General features: G+C 56.2%; 4 protein-coding genes and 1 pseudogene across 5 annotated transcripts in view; 3 read left to right on the top strand and 2 right to left on the bottom strand.

The window, feature by feature from the left end:
* PTSG_07797 (uncharacterized protein) overlaps positions 1-5,186 on the top strand; it is a gene marked incomplete at its 3' end in the record, with an annotated part of 6,856 nt that extends 1,670 nt beyond the window's left edge. Inside the window, exons 4-13 of the mRNA XM_004991541.1 lie at positions 219-270; positions 507-667; positions 1,002-1,642; positions 1,918-2,381; positions 2,633-2,784; positions 3,108-3,272; positions 3,564-3,746; positions 4,083-4,343; positions 4,645-4,776; positions 4,890-5,186. Coding sequence (XP_004991598.1) covers positions 219-270; positions 507-667; positions 1,002-1,642; positions 1,918-2,381; positions 2,633-2,784; positions 3,108-3,272; positions 3,564-3,746; positions 4,083-4,343; positions 4,645-4,776; positions 4,890-5,186 — 2,508 coding nt within the window. The remainder of the gene's footprint in view (positions 1-218; positions 271-506; positions 668-1,001; positions 1,643-1,917; positions 2,382-2,632; positions 2,785-3,107; positions 3,273-3,563; positions 3,747-4,082; positions 4,344-4,644; positions 4,777-4,889) is intronic.
* A 1,495-nt stretch (positions 5,187-6,681) lies between these two features.
* On the bottom strand, positions 6,682-7,726 carry PTSG_07796 (hypothetical protein; annotated as a pseudogene; the record flags this gene model as incomplete). Its single annotated transcript has 2 exons — positions 6,682-7,294; positions 7,609-7,726.
* Positions 7,727-7,830: 104 nt separating this feature from the next.
* PTSG_07795 (uncharacterized protein) lies at positions 7,831-10,333 on the top strand (the record flags this gene model as incomplete). The annotated part of the gene is made up of 8 exons (XM_004991540.1): positions 7,831-8,349; positions 8,492-8,525; positions 8,642-8,794; positions 8,946-9,022; positions 9,288-9,403; positions 9,564-9,666; positions 10,000-10,080; positions 10,232-10,333. The coding sequence occupies 8 exons, from the start codon at positions 7,831-7,833 to the stop codon at positions 10,331-10,333; spliced, it is 1,185 nt and encodes a 394-aa protein (XP_004991597.1).
* A 610-nt stretch (positions 10,334-10,943) lies between these two features.
* Positions 10,944-13,400, top strand: PTSG_07794 (uncharacterized protein; the record flags this gene model as incomplete). Its single annotated transcript, XM_004991539.1, has 6 exons — positions 10,944-11,041; positions 11,216-11,301; positions 11,605-11,756; positions 12,064-12,229; positions 12,573-12,706; positions 12,981-13,400. The coding sequence occupies 6 exons, from the start codon at positions 10,944-10,946 to the stop codon at positions 13,398-13,400; spliced, it is 1,056 nt and encodes a 351-aa protein (XP_004991596.1).
* Positions 13,401-13,642: 242 nt separating this feature from the next.
* On the bottom strand, positions 13,643-14,054 carry PTSG_07793 (uncharacterized protein; the record flags this gene model as incomplete). The annotated part of the gene is made up of 1 exon (XM_004991538.1): positions 13,643-14,054. Exon 1 carries the CDS (start codon positions 14,000-14,002, stop codon positions 13,643-13,645), a length of 360 nt encoding a protein of 119 aa, XP_004991595.1. The 5' UTR covers positions 14,003-14,054.
* Positions 14,055-14,238: the final 184 nt, after the last annotated feature.

Here is a 14,238-nt window from a genome sequence, read left to right as displayed (position 1 = left end):
GGGGGCTGTGTGCGCGCGTGTGTCAGTGTGTGTGTGTGTCAGTGTTCGTCCGTTTGCGTGCCTGCCTGTGTGTGTGTATGTGTGTGCGTCTGTTTGCGTGCCTGCCTGTGTGTGTGTGTATGTGTGTGCGTCTGTTTGCGTGTCTACCTGTTTGTGCCTGTGTGTGTGTGCGTGTATTTTGTGCTTTTTCACCCACCTCACACGCTGCTGTTTTGCAGGCACGCCGTGATTTGGAGCATCAAGTCATGGAGACCCAGGCGCAGCGCATGGGTGAGGAAGTCGCTCAGTGCACCGTCACACGACACAGTTGTGCTTTCACGTCACGGCCTCAACTCCTTTTTTTTTGCTGTATTCTTCGACGCCCATGCCGCAAACACACCTTCACAGCACTACGCACGCACACACGCACACACGCACGCACGCACACACGCACGCACACACTTCCTCACCAACATACACCATTACTCACTCACCAACATGCACGCACTCACGCACGCACACCGTAGGGCTTGACAAGGCGAGCGAGGAGTATGCAAAGCTGCACGAGCAGCAGCAGGAGATCACGGGCCTGTGGGAGGGCGTGATTGCCAAGATGGAGGAGAGGGACCAGGAAATCACAACAGAGGCAGAAGCATTCGCGAACCTCAGGCAGCACATTGCAGAGAACGTGAGTGGCAGAACTGTGTGGTGTTTGGTTGAGGGGGCGGGGGAACGGCGATGAAGGGATGTGTTGAGATTGGAAGAGATGGCACGTGCGTTTCTGGTTCAACTTTGCACACGTGGGCGAACCTTGGCATTTCCGATTTAATTCCTGAGCTCCAACCGAACGACTACGCACACACACACACACACACACACTCTCTCTCTCAATCTCTCTCTCTCTCTCTCTCTCTGTCTCTCTCTCTCTCTGTCTCTCTCTCTCTCTGTCTCTCTCTCTCTCACACACACACTCACAAACTCACTCACACTCACACAAACACAAAAACACTCCCTCTCTGCAGGATGCGCTGATTCGGGAGAAGGACGCGTTTCTCGCCGAGCAGAAGAAGACGAACCGCGAGGTTGAGGCGGAGGTGAACATGACCGAGCGGCGCATGCTCAAGGCCCGCGAGCACCAACTGCGGGAGGAGAAGCAGCTGGACACATACACGGACGAGCTGCGTACGCTGCGAATCACCCTGTCCAAGACGGCCACGGACCTGTCGGCGAAGAAGGCGGAGCTGACGTCCCTGCAGAAGCAGCTGGTTGAGCGGACACGCCGGTGTGATGATCTTGAGCAGGAGGTGGCCAAGGCCAGGGAGAACATCACATCCATGCAGAAGCGGCAGCTGACGGCTGAGGAGCGCGAGCAGCAGCTAGCGCAGCTGTTGGAGGGGGAGGAGAGGGAGCAAGAGTCCATCCTGAAGGAGGTGGCGGCAATGCGTCAGGTGCAGTTTAAGGCGGCAGAGCGGGTGAAACAGCTTGAAGAAGAGCACGCGCGGTTGTCGCAGGAGCTCAAGGGCAGCGAGGCCGCCAACGCCAAGGCGCAGGCACGCATCCGCACGATGGAAAAGGACCTGTCCAAGCAGGCGCAGCTCATGTACCAGCTCGACTTTCAGATTGCAAACCTCGAGCGCAAGCTGCAGAAGCTCGAAGGAAAACAGTGAGTGGCGCTGATGGGTTCTTTTGTGTGTGTGTGTGTGTGTGTGTGTGTGTGTGTGTGTGTGTGTGTGTGTGTGTGTGTGTGTGTGTGTGTGTGTGTGTGTTTGTTTGCTTTTGTGTGTCTGTGTACCCACATGCTTCTGCTTGCCTTGTTGCCTGTGCTCATGTGTGTGCGCTTGTGACTGCTGCACGTGTTTCACGCATTTTGCACCAAACACACGCAATTTCTCATCATCACCACCACCACCTCCACCACCACCACGTTTTGGGTGCCAGGACGAGCGGAGAGAAGGAGAAGTACGAGGCGCAGATTGCGGAGTTGAAGGAGCAGCTGTCGGCGCAGCAGCAGACGAACAAGCTGCTGCACCAGCAGATCAGTGCCATTGATGACCAGATTCGCGTTGGGCGGCGCCGGATGGACACGGACGCAGAGGAGCACAAGCGGCAGGAGGAGTACATTACGCAACTCACGCTCGCCACGAAACGCCTGGAGAAGGACTTGAAACGCACAGTGACGTCCAAGGAGGACCTGCTGGTGGAGGAGAACATTCTCAAGCTGGAGATTAAACGCGTTCGACAGGCGCTTAACGACAAGGCGGACCGCGTGTACACGCTGGAGCAGCGCAAGCTGCAGCTGCAGCAGACGATGAAGGACAGGCTGGAGGAAATTCAGATCCACAAGGACCTGTTGCAGAAGCAGCAGAGGGAGGTGGAGGCTGACAAGTCTGCCATCAACAAAGGTGTGTGTCTGTGTGTGTCTGTGTGTGTCTGTGTGTGTCTGTGTGTGTCTGTGTGTGTGCTTGCATGTGTGTGTGTGTGTGTGTGTGTGTGTGTGTGTGCGTGCGTGCGTGTGCTTTTGTGTGTGTGCAGTGTGTGTATGTATGTGTGTGCAGTGCCGCACGTCTACATGAGTTAAAATGAGTTCGCATTCCCCATCTCCCGTTCTCACCACCGCGCCTGTCCCCATCCCCCTCCCTCCCCCTGTGCCCAGAGCTGAACGAGCGGTTTGGGCGCATTGACCAGCTGAAGAAGCGGTACGAAATTATTGTCATGTCGATGGATTCCACAGACGACGGCGAGCCGAAGACACACGCGTACTACCTTGTCAAGCACGCGCAGGAGCGGGAGGAGCTGCAGCGCCAGGTGACCATGGCGGTGGCGGTGGTGGTGGTGGTGTTGGGGGCGGGGGTTGTCGTGTTGGTGGGTGGTCGTGTTGGTGGTGTGGTGGTTGAGTGGACGGGCTGGTTGTGGAATCATGTTGTTTGAGACGCTGGCTATCTTGGTTGACTTGTGCTTGGCAATCCATCCAATCGCCATGGATATGCAAGCACGCACACAAACAGACACATACACACACAAGTACGCACATGCACACATTCCCACACTTGCGTTCGCTCACCCGCTCACGTCCCACGCTCCATATCCCCTATCCTGCATCCTGCGTGCAATAACGCCACGTTGCACAGGGCGATGAGCTGCAGGAACAGATTACAGAGGAGGAGCGCCAGTTGCGGGGATTGCACAAGACGCTGTCCAAGATGACAAAACGCAACACAAAGCTCAAGCACTCTCTCCGCGGTGTGAGCGAGGACACACCCGAGCAGCAGACAAAGGCCCAGCTCGAGAAGAAGGTATGCATGATGTGTGTATGTGTGTGTGTGTATGTGTTTGTGTGTGTGTGTGTTTGTGTATGTTTCTGTGTGTATGTGTTTGTGTCTCTGTGTATGTGTCTGTGTCTGTGTTTGTGTCTGCGTTTGTGTCTGTGTTTGTGTATGCGTTTGTGTCTGTGTGTGTGTGTGTGTGTGCTTGTGTCTGACAATTAGAGTACGCTTGACTCCACCGTTCCTCTCCTTTGCTGGCTCGCATCCACCTCGCGCTGTCTCGATCCAACCTCCCCCCCCCCCCAATGCCCTCCCCTGCAGTACCACACGCTTCTTGAGAAGCACAAGGCGCTCAACCACGAGCGCAACGAGCTTGATGCGGAGCTGCGTGCACTGGAGGAGGCGGATCTCGCTGCCGCCCGCGACGAGCAGCAGCTGCAGTCGCAGGTCGACCGCGCAGCAGCAGAACTCTCCGCTCTCGACTCCGAACTCACAGAGCAGATGGTGCGATGAAGGCACATGGAGTGCTGGTGGTGGTGGTGTGGTTGCAGTTGTGAGTTGTGGGCAGAACGTAAAGGGGCGTGTGTATGTGTTACAGTTGTGAGGTGTGGTTGTGGTTGTGATGCGCTTGTAGCTGTTGGAGTTTGCGAGGTCCGTTGCTGTATTGGAAAAGTCGAGGTGGTGCGGGTCAATATTTGTCACCTGATCGGTGTTGCTTCACATGATCGTTGACGTTGAACAAATGTTTACCGGCAACCCACATCCTTCTCCCTCTATCTCCTCATCATCACACCTCCCCCTCCCCCTTGTTCAACACCTCCTCCTTGCCACCACCATCAGCACAAGCTGCAGCGCGCAACCCGCCAGAGCGAGCAGCTCAAGGCCGAGCACGCGGCACGTGCAAAGGCAGACGGCAACGACGCTGAGCTGGCGCACAAGGACTTCCAGCTGCGGCAGCTGCGAGACACCATCGGCCGCATGATGCGTGGGATTGACGGTGTTGTGCGCAACAATGCCGACGTTGCTGTGCAGCTGCAGATGCTCTATGACCAGCACGGCATCAAGGCGCCCACACACAGCGTCCCCGGCAGCAGATACGGGGTAAGGACTGTGTTTGTTTATGCTTGTTTATGTTTGCGTGCGCGCGTGTGTGTGTGTGTGTTTGTTTCTTTGTATGTATGTTTGTTTGTTTGTTTGTTTGTTTGTTTGTTTGTTTGTTTGTTTGTTTGTTTGTTTGTTTGTTTGTTTGTTTGTTTTGTTTTGTTTTGCTTGCTTGCTTGCTCGCTTGCTTGCTCATGTGTGCTGGGTTATCGCCTCGCAAGCGTGATTCTCGTCTCACCTCACCCCCCCCCCACACACACACCACCACCACCACTCCCTCACCACGATGACGTGTGTACAGAGCTCGCGCGGCAGCAGCGTTGCGTCGACGCGCAGCACACGCAGGACGACCCAGCGCACGCTCCCGCCCACGGCCAACGACGTCGTCGCCAAGTACACATCGCAGCGCCCCGTCTCAACCACCACCTTTGAGGTGAGCCACAGCACACACACACACACACACACATTGCGCGTGCACACACACACAATCACAATACCACGCACGACTCGTGTTCATCCACGTGCGTATGCGTTGCATGTGTACAGTTTGGGCTGCCGACGCGGCCCGAGTCTGGGCGGAGCGGGCTCACCACCCGCCCGACAACCCGCTCAACCGCTGCCCGCACACGCGGCACACGCAAGTCGACAACCGTGACAGCAGGGCGCACCTCCGCTGGCCCGCGGGGCACACGGACAACAGCGAGTGCCGGCGGGCTCGGTGGCCTGAGCGTGTCTGGGTCACGGCCCCTCTCTGCGCGAAGCTCTGCGTCCACACGACGCAGCGCGGCATCAACGAGCGGTGCACGTGGCGCCGCACGCAGGGGCAGGCCCACCTACGGCTGATGCGGCCTGGATCTATGTGTGATTGTGATTGTGATTGTGTGTGTGTGTGTATGCGTGTGTGTACATGCGTGTGTGTACATGCACATGCGTGTTTGTGTGTGTGAAATCTGATGCAGTCTCGTTCTGTCAGGGAATCAGCTTGCCTGTCTGAGTTTCCACCTACACTACCTCCCCAAATGCTGGCTGTGTATTTCTTGCAACCCCCCCCCCTCCTCCCACAACCCCTGTGCATGTTTGATCGCCCGTCATTTTGGCCTGCGTGCTGCTTATTCCTGTCGTTTATTCCTTCCTCTTGGCTGGTTTCCATGCTCTCACGCCCCTCAGTAGTCATCCCCAGCAACAAGGCAGTAGAACCCAGTGTAACGAGTGGCGGTTGTCGCAACACGGAAGAACAAAACCATGGTGACACCCCACCAGGACGATAAATCTCACAGACTCATGCACACATACGGTCACGTGCATGATTTGAGCACAACCATGCTCTTGTCCCCAGTGTCCGTTTTGTCAAGCAGGTCATGAGAGCGGCAGGCGCCTGCCGTGGCCCGGGCGGTAGACTTTGCGCATAGCGTCAAGACCAACGAGGGTTGCGTACCCGACAACGGCCGTGCTGAGCGAGGCGACGTGCAGCAGCGTTCGGTTTGCTACGCTGGTCCAGTACTTCTTGGAGAGCAAGGTGATGACGATGTGGTCGTGCAGCGGTGTGGGCGTCAGCTGTAAGCGCGTGCGGCACACGGGGCAGCAGTGCGCCATGGCCTGCCCGCTGTCGTACCATGCCTGCATGCAATCCCAGTGACACACGTGGGAATCGCTGACGGGACAGAACGAGAACACGCGGCGTGTCCGCGTTACTTCCCGGCAGATGCTGCACATTGGCCCATCTCGCATGCCGGCGCCATCCATATCATCAACACGGTTAACGCCAGCGTCACCGTCATTGCCATCGTCATCATCATCATTAGCGTCATCATCATCATTAGCGTCATCATCGCCGCCACGACAGTTATTCCCATTGTCAGCAACATCGTCAGCATCATTGTCACGATCATCGTGACTAGCTCTGTGTGCAACAGTGCCACCGTCACCAGCGGCGATGCTCCTGCCTGCGCTATAACTCACAGTCGTCGTGAGGGTGCTGTCACGACGGCCGTCACTATCTTGTACTGGTGGCGATGGGATGGTGGGTGTGTCCAGCAACAGCATTCTGTCATCCTCCCCAACAGGCTCCTCCCGAATATGCGCACGCCGCCGCCCCATTCTTCTTCTTGTTCTTCTTCTTGTTCTTCTTCTTGTTCTTCTGCTCACTGGCCCGCCCCGCCTGCCCGCTCCATCTTCGTCAGCAGCATCGCTGTACAGATCATCAGCATCGCTGCTGCTGTCGCTGCTACGGACGCTCTCAACATCATCATCATCAACATCATCAACATCATCAACATCAACATCATCATCGTCATCGTCAACATCATCATGAAGGTAATCTGTCCCGCTCTGCCCAAGCTCACGGTGTGGATAGGCCGCTAGGCTGTGGCCAGGCTGCAGCGAAGGCGAGACGAGTGGATATGGGGGTGCCTCTGTGCCGTCCCCTGGTGCTGCCGTCCACGATGCAGCTGCATGTGCGAGGGACGATGCCGGGCGTGGATATGGCGACGGTGAAGTCGACAACAGATCGCGGCGTTGGTGTTGCTGGTGGCCGTGCTTCTGCCGCCGTTGCCGCCGCCGCCGTTGGTGCGGGCGGTGTTGTTGTGGTGCGTCTGAAGGCTGTCGCTCTTGCTGCGGGTGCTGCCAGGGGCGGCCGATGAGGTTTCGTTTTGCGTTCATCAAGAGGTGGACGGCCATGAATAGGGCCTCGTCGAAGGAGACGACGGCCAGCGCGGCCACCAGCGCCACGATGCGTGGGTTGTATCTGCGCAGCAGCATGACGATGCGCTTCAGCACGCTGCGGGCGTTGGTGGACGTGAGCACCAACCGCGAAGACACGTACCATAGCACAAAGTGGGCCGTCTTGAGGAACTTGCGGGCTTCTGGCCGCAGGTGCAGCTGGAAGAACGGCGATGCGTTGACGACATTCTCCCGCAAGTGATGACCTTTGATGTAGCTCGCAATCGCCCAGCCTGTTCGTTGTGAGAGGAGGTTTGGGGTGGGGAGGGATCGTATCCAGCAGATGAAGTTGAGCACACCGGGCAGACAAAACCAGACTGACGCACAACACAAAATGCTGCAGCAAACACACACACACACAGACACACACACACAGACACACACACACACAGACACACACACACAGACACACACACAGACACACACAGACACACACACAGACACACACACAGACACACACACACAGACACACACAGACACACACAACACACAACACACAACACACAACACACAACACACACAAACAAACACACACACACACACACACCGGCGAGGACGAGGCGGACGGCGTGGAAGGTTTGCCAGTCGCGACCAGACAACAGCAGCGGCGGCCGCGCTGGCGTGAAGGGCCTGAGCGGAAACGTAGTCGCCAACACTGCACCCATATCCGCTCACACACAAGCAGTTCCCGTGTTTAAAATAACATCGAATCACCCGCACCATAAAGTTTTTACTTTTGTTTGCTCTGCTGTTTTGGAGGAAGAAGGATATGGCGGACGTGCGACAGAGGAAGAAGAAGGCTGTGACGGCCACTGCGCAAGGTGGCAGTGACAAGAAGCAGAGTCAGAAGAAGGCTGCCAAGCAGGCTGGCGGTGGCGGTGTAGGGGCAGCAAAGCTGGTGTCCATTGCATTGGCTTTGGTGCTGTTGGGTGCACTGGCATTTGTGGTGCTGTCTCCAACGACAACGACTCCACCACCATCAACAACACCATCGACAGCACCACCCAAACCGCAGCAGCAGCAGCAGCAGCAGCAGCAACCAGCAGGAGCGCATGAGGAGCCCGCGGCAACACCGGAGCCGGCATCCGAGACCCAGAAGGGCAGCGATGGTGGTGAAGAAGATGCGTTGTCGTTTGTGCAGCGTATGAAGGTGGCAACGTCCAAGAAAGTGGCGGAGGAACTGCAGCAGCCAGACGACAACCAAGAAGAGCAGGACGTGAAGGAGCAGGGCAAGCAGCCAGCCTCTTCCCCTCACGACCCAGCCGTTCCCTTTGCTGCTCATCCTCAGGTAATACACAACGTGTATGCATATGTGTGTGTGCGTTGTGAGGGCGATCGGGGTGTTTGCGCTGTTGTGTGCATTTGCACGAGGCAGGAGCTGCGCTCACACTGGACGCTGTTGGTTGATTGGTTCACGCTGTGGTTGGCAGATTGAGTTTGACATTGAAGGCCCAAACGACCACGGTAGGGATGGGATCACGTGTGGAGCACACGATCGTGTGATGTTGCTTGTTGTGTTTTCGCTCGCTGTTCCATTGTGGTCGCTGGACTGATGGTGCCCTTTTTCGGCTTGGTTGCAGCTGTTCCCGGTGCTCTGTCCAAGGTCATTTCCCCGTTGTCGCTGGTGAACCTCTTCTACACATACACGGACGAGCACCCGTTTCACATCAAGCGCGTTGACGACTACTACGCGGGGCTCAACTCCAACCTCTCCCACATTGACCTTCTCCTGCGTTAGTGTGTGTGTGTGAGTGTGTGTGCATGTGTGTGTGTGAGTGTCTGACTGTCTCGTTGTGTGTTTCGTTTGCCTGCCTGCGTGCATGCCTGCTTGCCCTGTGCTTCCTGTCTCAGCAAGCTCACTTTTGGTCGACTGCAATGCCACAGAGATTCATGCCGCCACCGCGCACGATGAAGAGCTGCTTTCTCCCGAGACAAATAAGACCCAGGCAAACTGCGCTTTCGTACGTCCCCTCTGTCTGTGTGTGTCTGTGTGTGTGTGTGTGTGTCTGTCTGTGTGTCTGTCTGTGTCTGTGTCTGTGTCTGTGTGTCTGTGTGTGTCTGTGTGTGTGTGTGTGTGTCTTGAGGTATTGTCAATCTCGTGGAGCCTGCCTGTTTCTCTCCCTTTCCAACGACATCGGCTTCGCTTCCTGTTCTTCCCAAGCAACCATCCAATATGTGACGCACGCACACGGCTGGCGCGTTGCTGTTTCCTGCGCACGCCTTCAGGTGAAGCACGGCATGGGCAGCCTGAACGACAAATACCCCGATGCGTACCACGCGTACTTGGACGGATGCACCATCGTCTGCAACATCGTCCCCGCTTACTGGCAGCCACTCGCAGGGTGAGTGTGGCGTGGGGTCGTGCAATTCATCGTGTTTGCACGCATGCGAGCGCGGGAGTGAGTGCATGCCTGCAAATGCCACGACACATGCGTGGATACAGCTTCTTCTCCCATCATTCACACATGTGCCTGTGCTGATGGCTTGCTGGTGTTGCTTCAGGCTCATGCATGGTGTGCAGCAAGAGACTGGGCTTGCGTACATGGCCAATATGTATCTCACCCCGCGCGCCAGCCAGGGATTTGTCGAGCACACTGACAACAAGGTGTGTGCGTGTGCGTGTGTGTGTGTGTGTGCGTGTGTGTGTTTGGTGTGAACATGTGTGTGTGTGTGAAACTTGTGTGTGTGTGAAACTTGTGTGTGTGCGTGCGTGTGTTTGGTGTGAACAGGTGTGTGTGTGTGTGTGTGTGTGTGTGTGTGAAACATGTGTGTGTGTGAAACATGTGTGTGTGACATGTACTTGTGTGACATGTACTTGTGTGACATGCAAGTGGAGCCTTTTCTGAGAAGAGAGAGTCCTTGTTTTGCACTCTTCGCGCTCACAAGCACCCGCAATGCACGCACGCACCCGCACATGTCCATGTTCATCGCCCTGCAGGATGGCCTTATTGTGCAGACGGATGGGCGGAAGGAGTGGGTGCTGAAGAACACCAAGTTCCCGATGCCTTTGCGTCACCAGGTCATTGTTGACAGCATGCTTGCTTGCAAGCAATGCCTCTGTTTGGTTGAGCCCGTGGTCTCGTGGAGTGGCAGGCTAGGCGACATACACTTGCAACTCGCCCCAGCACACTTGCGCAATCACGGCATTCGCTCGCCCACTCACGCGCTAGGCTGTGCACATGCATGTGTTGCGTGGGAGCAGATGGTTGGTCGACCGTGGGAGCGGCCTGCGAGCACGGTTGCGGCGGACACGGCGGCGGAGCCCCTGCTGACGGCCGGGGATGTCCTGTTCATTCCGCGTGGCATGCCCCACTACGCAAAGAGCGCGGGCGACTATCCTTCCCTCCATTTCACCGTCTCTCCGGTTCGTGGTGGCTGTGTGTGTGTGTGTGAGTGGGGGGGGGATGGTGCATGTTCGTACCTTCCGTCTCATTTGATCATCATCATCATCATCATCATCATCACCATTCATCATCTTCACCAACCACAATGGGTAGACAAAGAACCTGGAGTGGGTTGACTTCTATCGCGATATTGCTGACGTCAGCAAACCATTTGTTGCCGCTCGCGTGGAGACCTTGCTTGGCGACGACGCCCCATCCGTCCAAGGTGAGAATGTTGAATTGGTCGCTGACGCTTCCTGCTGCTGCTGCTGCTGCTGCTGCTGCTGCTGCTGCTGCTGCTGCTGCTGTTGTTGTTGTTGTTGTTGTTGTTGTTGTTGCTGTTGTTGTTGTTGTTGTTGTTGTTGTTGTTGTTGTTGTTGTTGCTGCTGCTGGCCATGTGTTTGTGGTGGTGTGGCTCACTGTTAAATACACACGCGCGCGCATTACACGCACACACATGCGCACTGCCTCAACTGCATGTGCAGAGATGCTTCAGTGCATGGGTGCGCTTGCAGATGCGACGACAGCGGCGGTGGCGGCGGCGGCAGAGGAACCGCTCCATTACGAACTGCGTCGCTCCCTTCCTTGGTGGTACAGGTCAGTTCCTGCTGCGGCGCTGCGGTCTGTGTGTATGTGTGTGTATATGTGTGTGTATAGAGAACGCTGGTGCTTCCTGCCACACGAGATAAACACACATGCATACGCAAACTCATGAAACCTTACAACAACCCGCATTCCCTCCCCACACACACACACGCACGCACACACTAGAGCGCTCGCGGGCGTGACTGTGCCCTCTGTTCACTCTGCCATCGGTTACACCGTCAAGCAGTGCAAGGACAGGCTCGCCCAGCAAGGTTTGTGCTGGCGAGTTGATGACTGTGATTGGGGCTGCGCAAAGTGAAAACCAAGTGTGTGTGTATATGTGTGTATATGTGTGTATGTGTGTGTATGTGTGTGCGTCTGTGCGTGCGTGTGCCTTTGCTGAAGCCACCATACGTTCCCACAGCAACAAGTTACGCGTGCAGACACGCTTGCATGTGCAGCAACAAACTTTCCTCGCCCTCACTGCTGCTGCTGCTCACGCTCTGCTTGCGATTTCTCCTTGTGCCAACATGATGCCACTCCCTGTTTCACCCCGCGTTTCTCTTGCGTGGCAGTAGAAGCTGATGCTGAGCGCGTTGCTGCGGTGTCTGCGCTTGTGGACAAGCTGGCCAAGGGCGTGACAATGCCCAAAGTCTTTGATCTCCTCAACCTCTGTCGCCCGCGCACACCGGCCGTCCCCATTGCCTCCGTTTCCCAATGTGACGCTGTACGTTTTGTGTGTGTGTGTGTGTGTTCGTGTGTGTGGTGTGTGTGTGTGTGTGTGTGTGTGTGTGTGTGTGTGTGTGTGTGTGTGTGTGTGTGTGTGTGTGTGTGTGTGTGTGTGTGTGTGTGTGCGTGTGTGTGCGTGTGTGTGTGTGTGTGCGTGTGTGTGTGCGGGGAAGGGGTCTGTTCAAAAGACACTGGCACGTGCTTCCTTCACTATCATGTGCTGTCGCTTCATCAAATGTGCGTGCCGCGTACGCACGCCGTTTTCACACACAGGCACACTCACACACTCACTTATCGGTGTGCAGGTGTCTGGGAAGCTGCGGGCGAAAGGCATTGCGTTCCTTGATGATCTTCTCGGCGACGTGATGGAGGACCACGAGCTGCTGAAGACGGTCCTGCCCAACGCTCTCAAGCGAAACTCCGTCTTTGTCGACTACACGGCAAAGCTTCACGCAAAGGGGCTTGAAATCGGTGCGTTGTGTATGAAGGCATGTGTGTGTGTGTGTGTGTGCGTGTGTGTGTGTGTGTGTGTGTGTGTGTGTGGGTGTGGGTGGGTGTGGGTGTGTGTGTGGGTGTGGGTTTGTGTGTGTGGTGTGTGTGTGTGTGTGTGTGGGTTGTGTGTGTGTGTGTGTTGTGTCGCCTGCATTGCGCTGTTTGCATCCCGGAGAGGCGCACCGCCCGTTGGTGGTGCCCACCAAAGCATGAGCTTTGACCACCCACCACACGCACACACGCACACACGCACACACAATTACGTACAACCACACGCGCGCAACATGCCTCACTGCCCATGCGTGCATGTTGTTCTCTGCAGACCCAGCGTCGTTTAGTGCAGTGGCACTGCACCCAACCACATCTGTGGCCTTTACAGCAACGCCGTGGTCCTTCCAAGTGAACAAGTCCTCCATCACCATTACCGCAGGCGCTGAAGCTGCCTCCCAGCCGCAGGTGCGTGTGCTGAGCAAGGAAACGGTGGTTCAGAGGGCGCGCACAGTGGAGTGGCGTGTGAATGGCTTCAGACCATGAAGCAGAGGGAGGAGGGTGGGTGGACTGAACTGGCGAGCACCAACCGGCCAGCGAGAACGGCGGAAAATTATAGCACGCAGCAGCTCGGGGCATTGGATCATGGTGTCTTTGTCAACGCTCACACACACACACGCACACACACACACACGCACACACACACACACGCACACACACACACACACACACAAACACGCAGAGGGTGGAGTTCCGCCACACGCCGCAGCTGGAGCAACTGCTGAAGCGTGTGCAGGGACTCCAGGACGGCGACGGCGCCTCGTTCCAGCTGCATGAGCTCGCCACCGCCGTGTCCCCACGTGACGACTTTGAGGTCGCCTGCCTGGTCAGGGTCCTCGCTCGCCTGAACGTGCTCGAGCCGGCAGCGGCCAACAAACAGCACGCAGCCGATGGCGACCACGGTGAAGCATCCGTGCCCGAGCAATACGAACACCTCATCACCGACACGCCCGCACCGCCGCCTGTCACAGACACGCAGCAGCAGCAGCAGCAGGAGGAGAAGAAGAAGGAGGAGGAGGAGGAGGAGGAAGGTGACGAGGTGGAGATTGTGACAGACGATGATGGGAGGGCAGACGAAAACTCGGAGCCGAAAAAGGACTAGAAGATGATGAAGTGTGTGTGTGTGTGTGTGTGGCATGTGAAGGTGATGGCTTGTGCTTGCGGTTGTGCCTGGAATGCTGTTCAGTTTTGTCGGTTTATTGAAGAACATACATACTGGCATTCGAGCAAGTCAGAACCAGTGATGGCCCCAAGTAAAAAGCACGCACGCAAATACACGCATGTAGAAATCACTTCGTATACAGCACGGCAAATAGGGCGAGTAGAAAAGCGCAGTTATGCGCGTCAGCGATTGCGCCTGTTATTGACCCAGGTCGCCACCTGCTTTGGCTTCAAGTTGCAGATGTGCGCAAGCCGCACCTTCTCCTCCTCAGACAAATATGCACGGCCGTTCTTGTCCATGTTCGCTTCATACCAAGCATTCAGAATAGCTCGTGTTCGTGCCGAGTGCCTTCCAGGACGATTCTCTTCTTGCTTTTGCCGAGACTGATACCTCTCTTGTTCCTCAACATACACGCAAGCCTCTGTCAGCAAGTCCAGCCCATTCAGAGGTCGCTTCTTCTGCTTCTTGCTCTTGCTTGGTGACTTGTCAACTTTTTTCTTGTCCTTCTTGTCCTTGTCCTTCTTCTTCTTGTCGCCGGGCATGGTGCTCGTTTGTTTGTCAGCAGGAGTGGGATGTCAGTGTTGTGGGGAGAAAGGGGCGAGGGTAAATGAAGCTTTTGGGGATCATGGTGCATCATCAATTGTGTTGCGAGAGTTGCGGTTTCCCTTGTTTAGTGGTTTTGCCAAGTCGCGAACCATCACTCCTTCAACCCACAAGCGAAATTTGATCGGTTGCATTCCAGAATTTCTATGATGACATCACCGGTAGGATTGCTCGT

The sequence above is a fragment of the Salpingoeca rosetta genome (assembly GCF_000188695.1).
Source record: "Salpingoeca rosetta unplaced genomic scaffold supercont1.19, whole genome shotgun sequence".
Lineage (NCBI taxonomy): Eukaryota > Choanoflagellata > Craspedida > Salpingoecidae > Salpingoeca > Salpingoeca rosetta.
The sequence above is the reverse complement of the archived record's forward strand: the minus strand, read 5'-3'. Positions and strand labels throughout refer to the sequence as shown.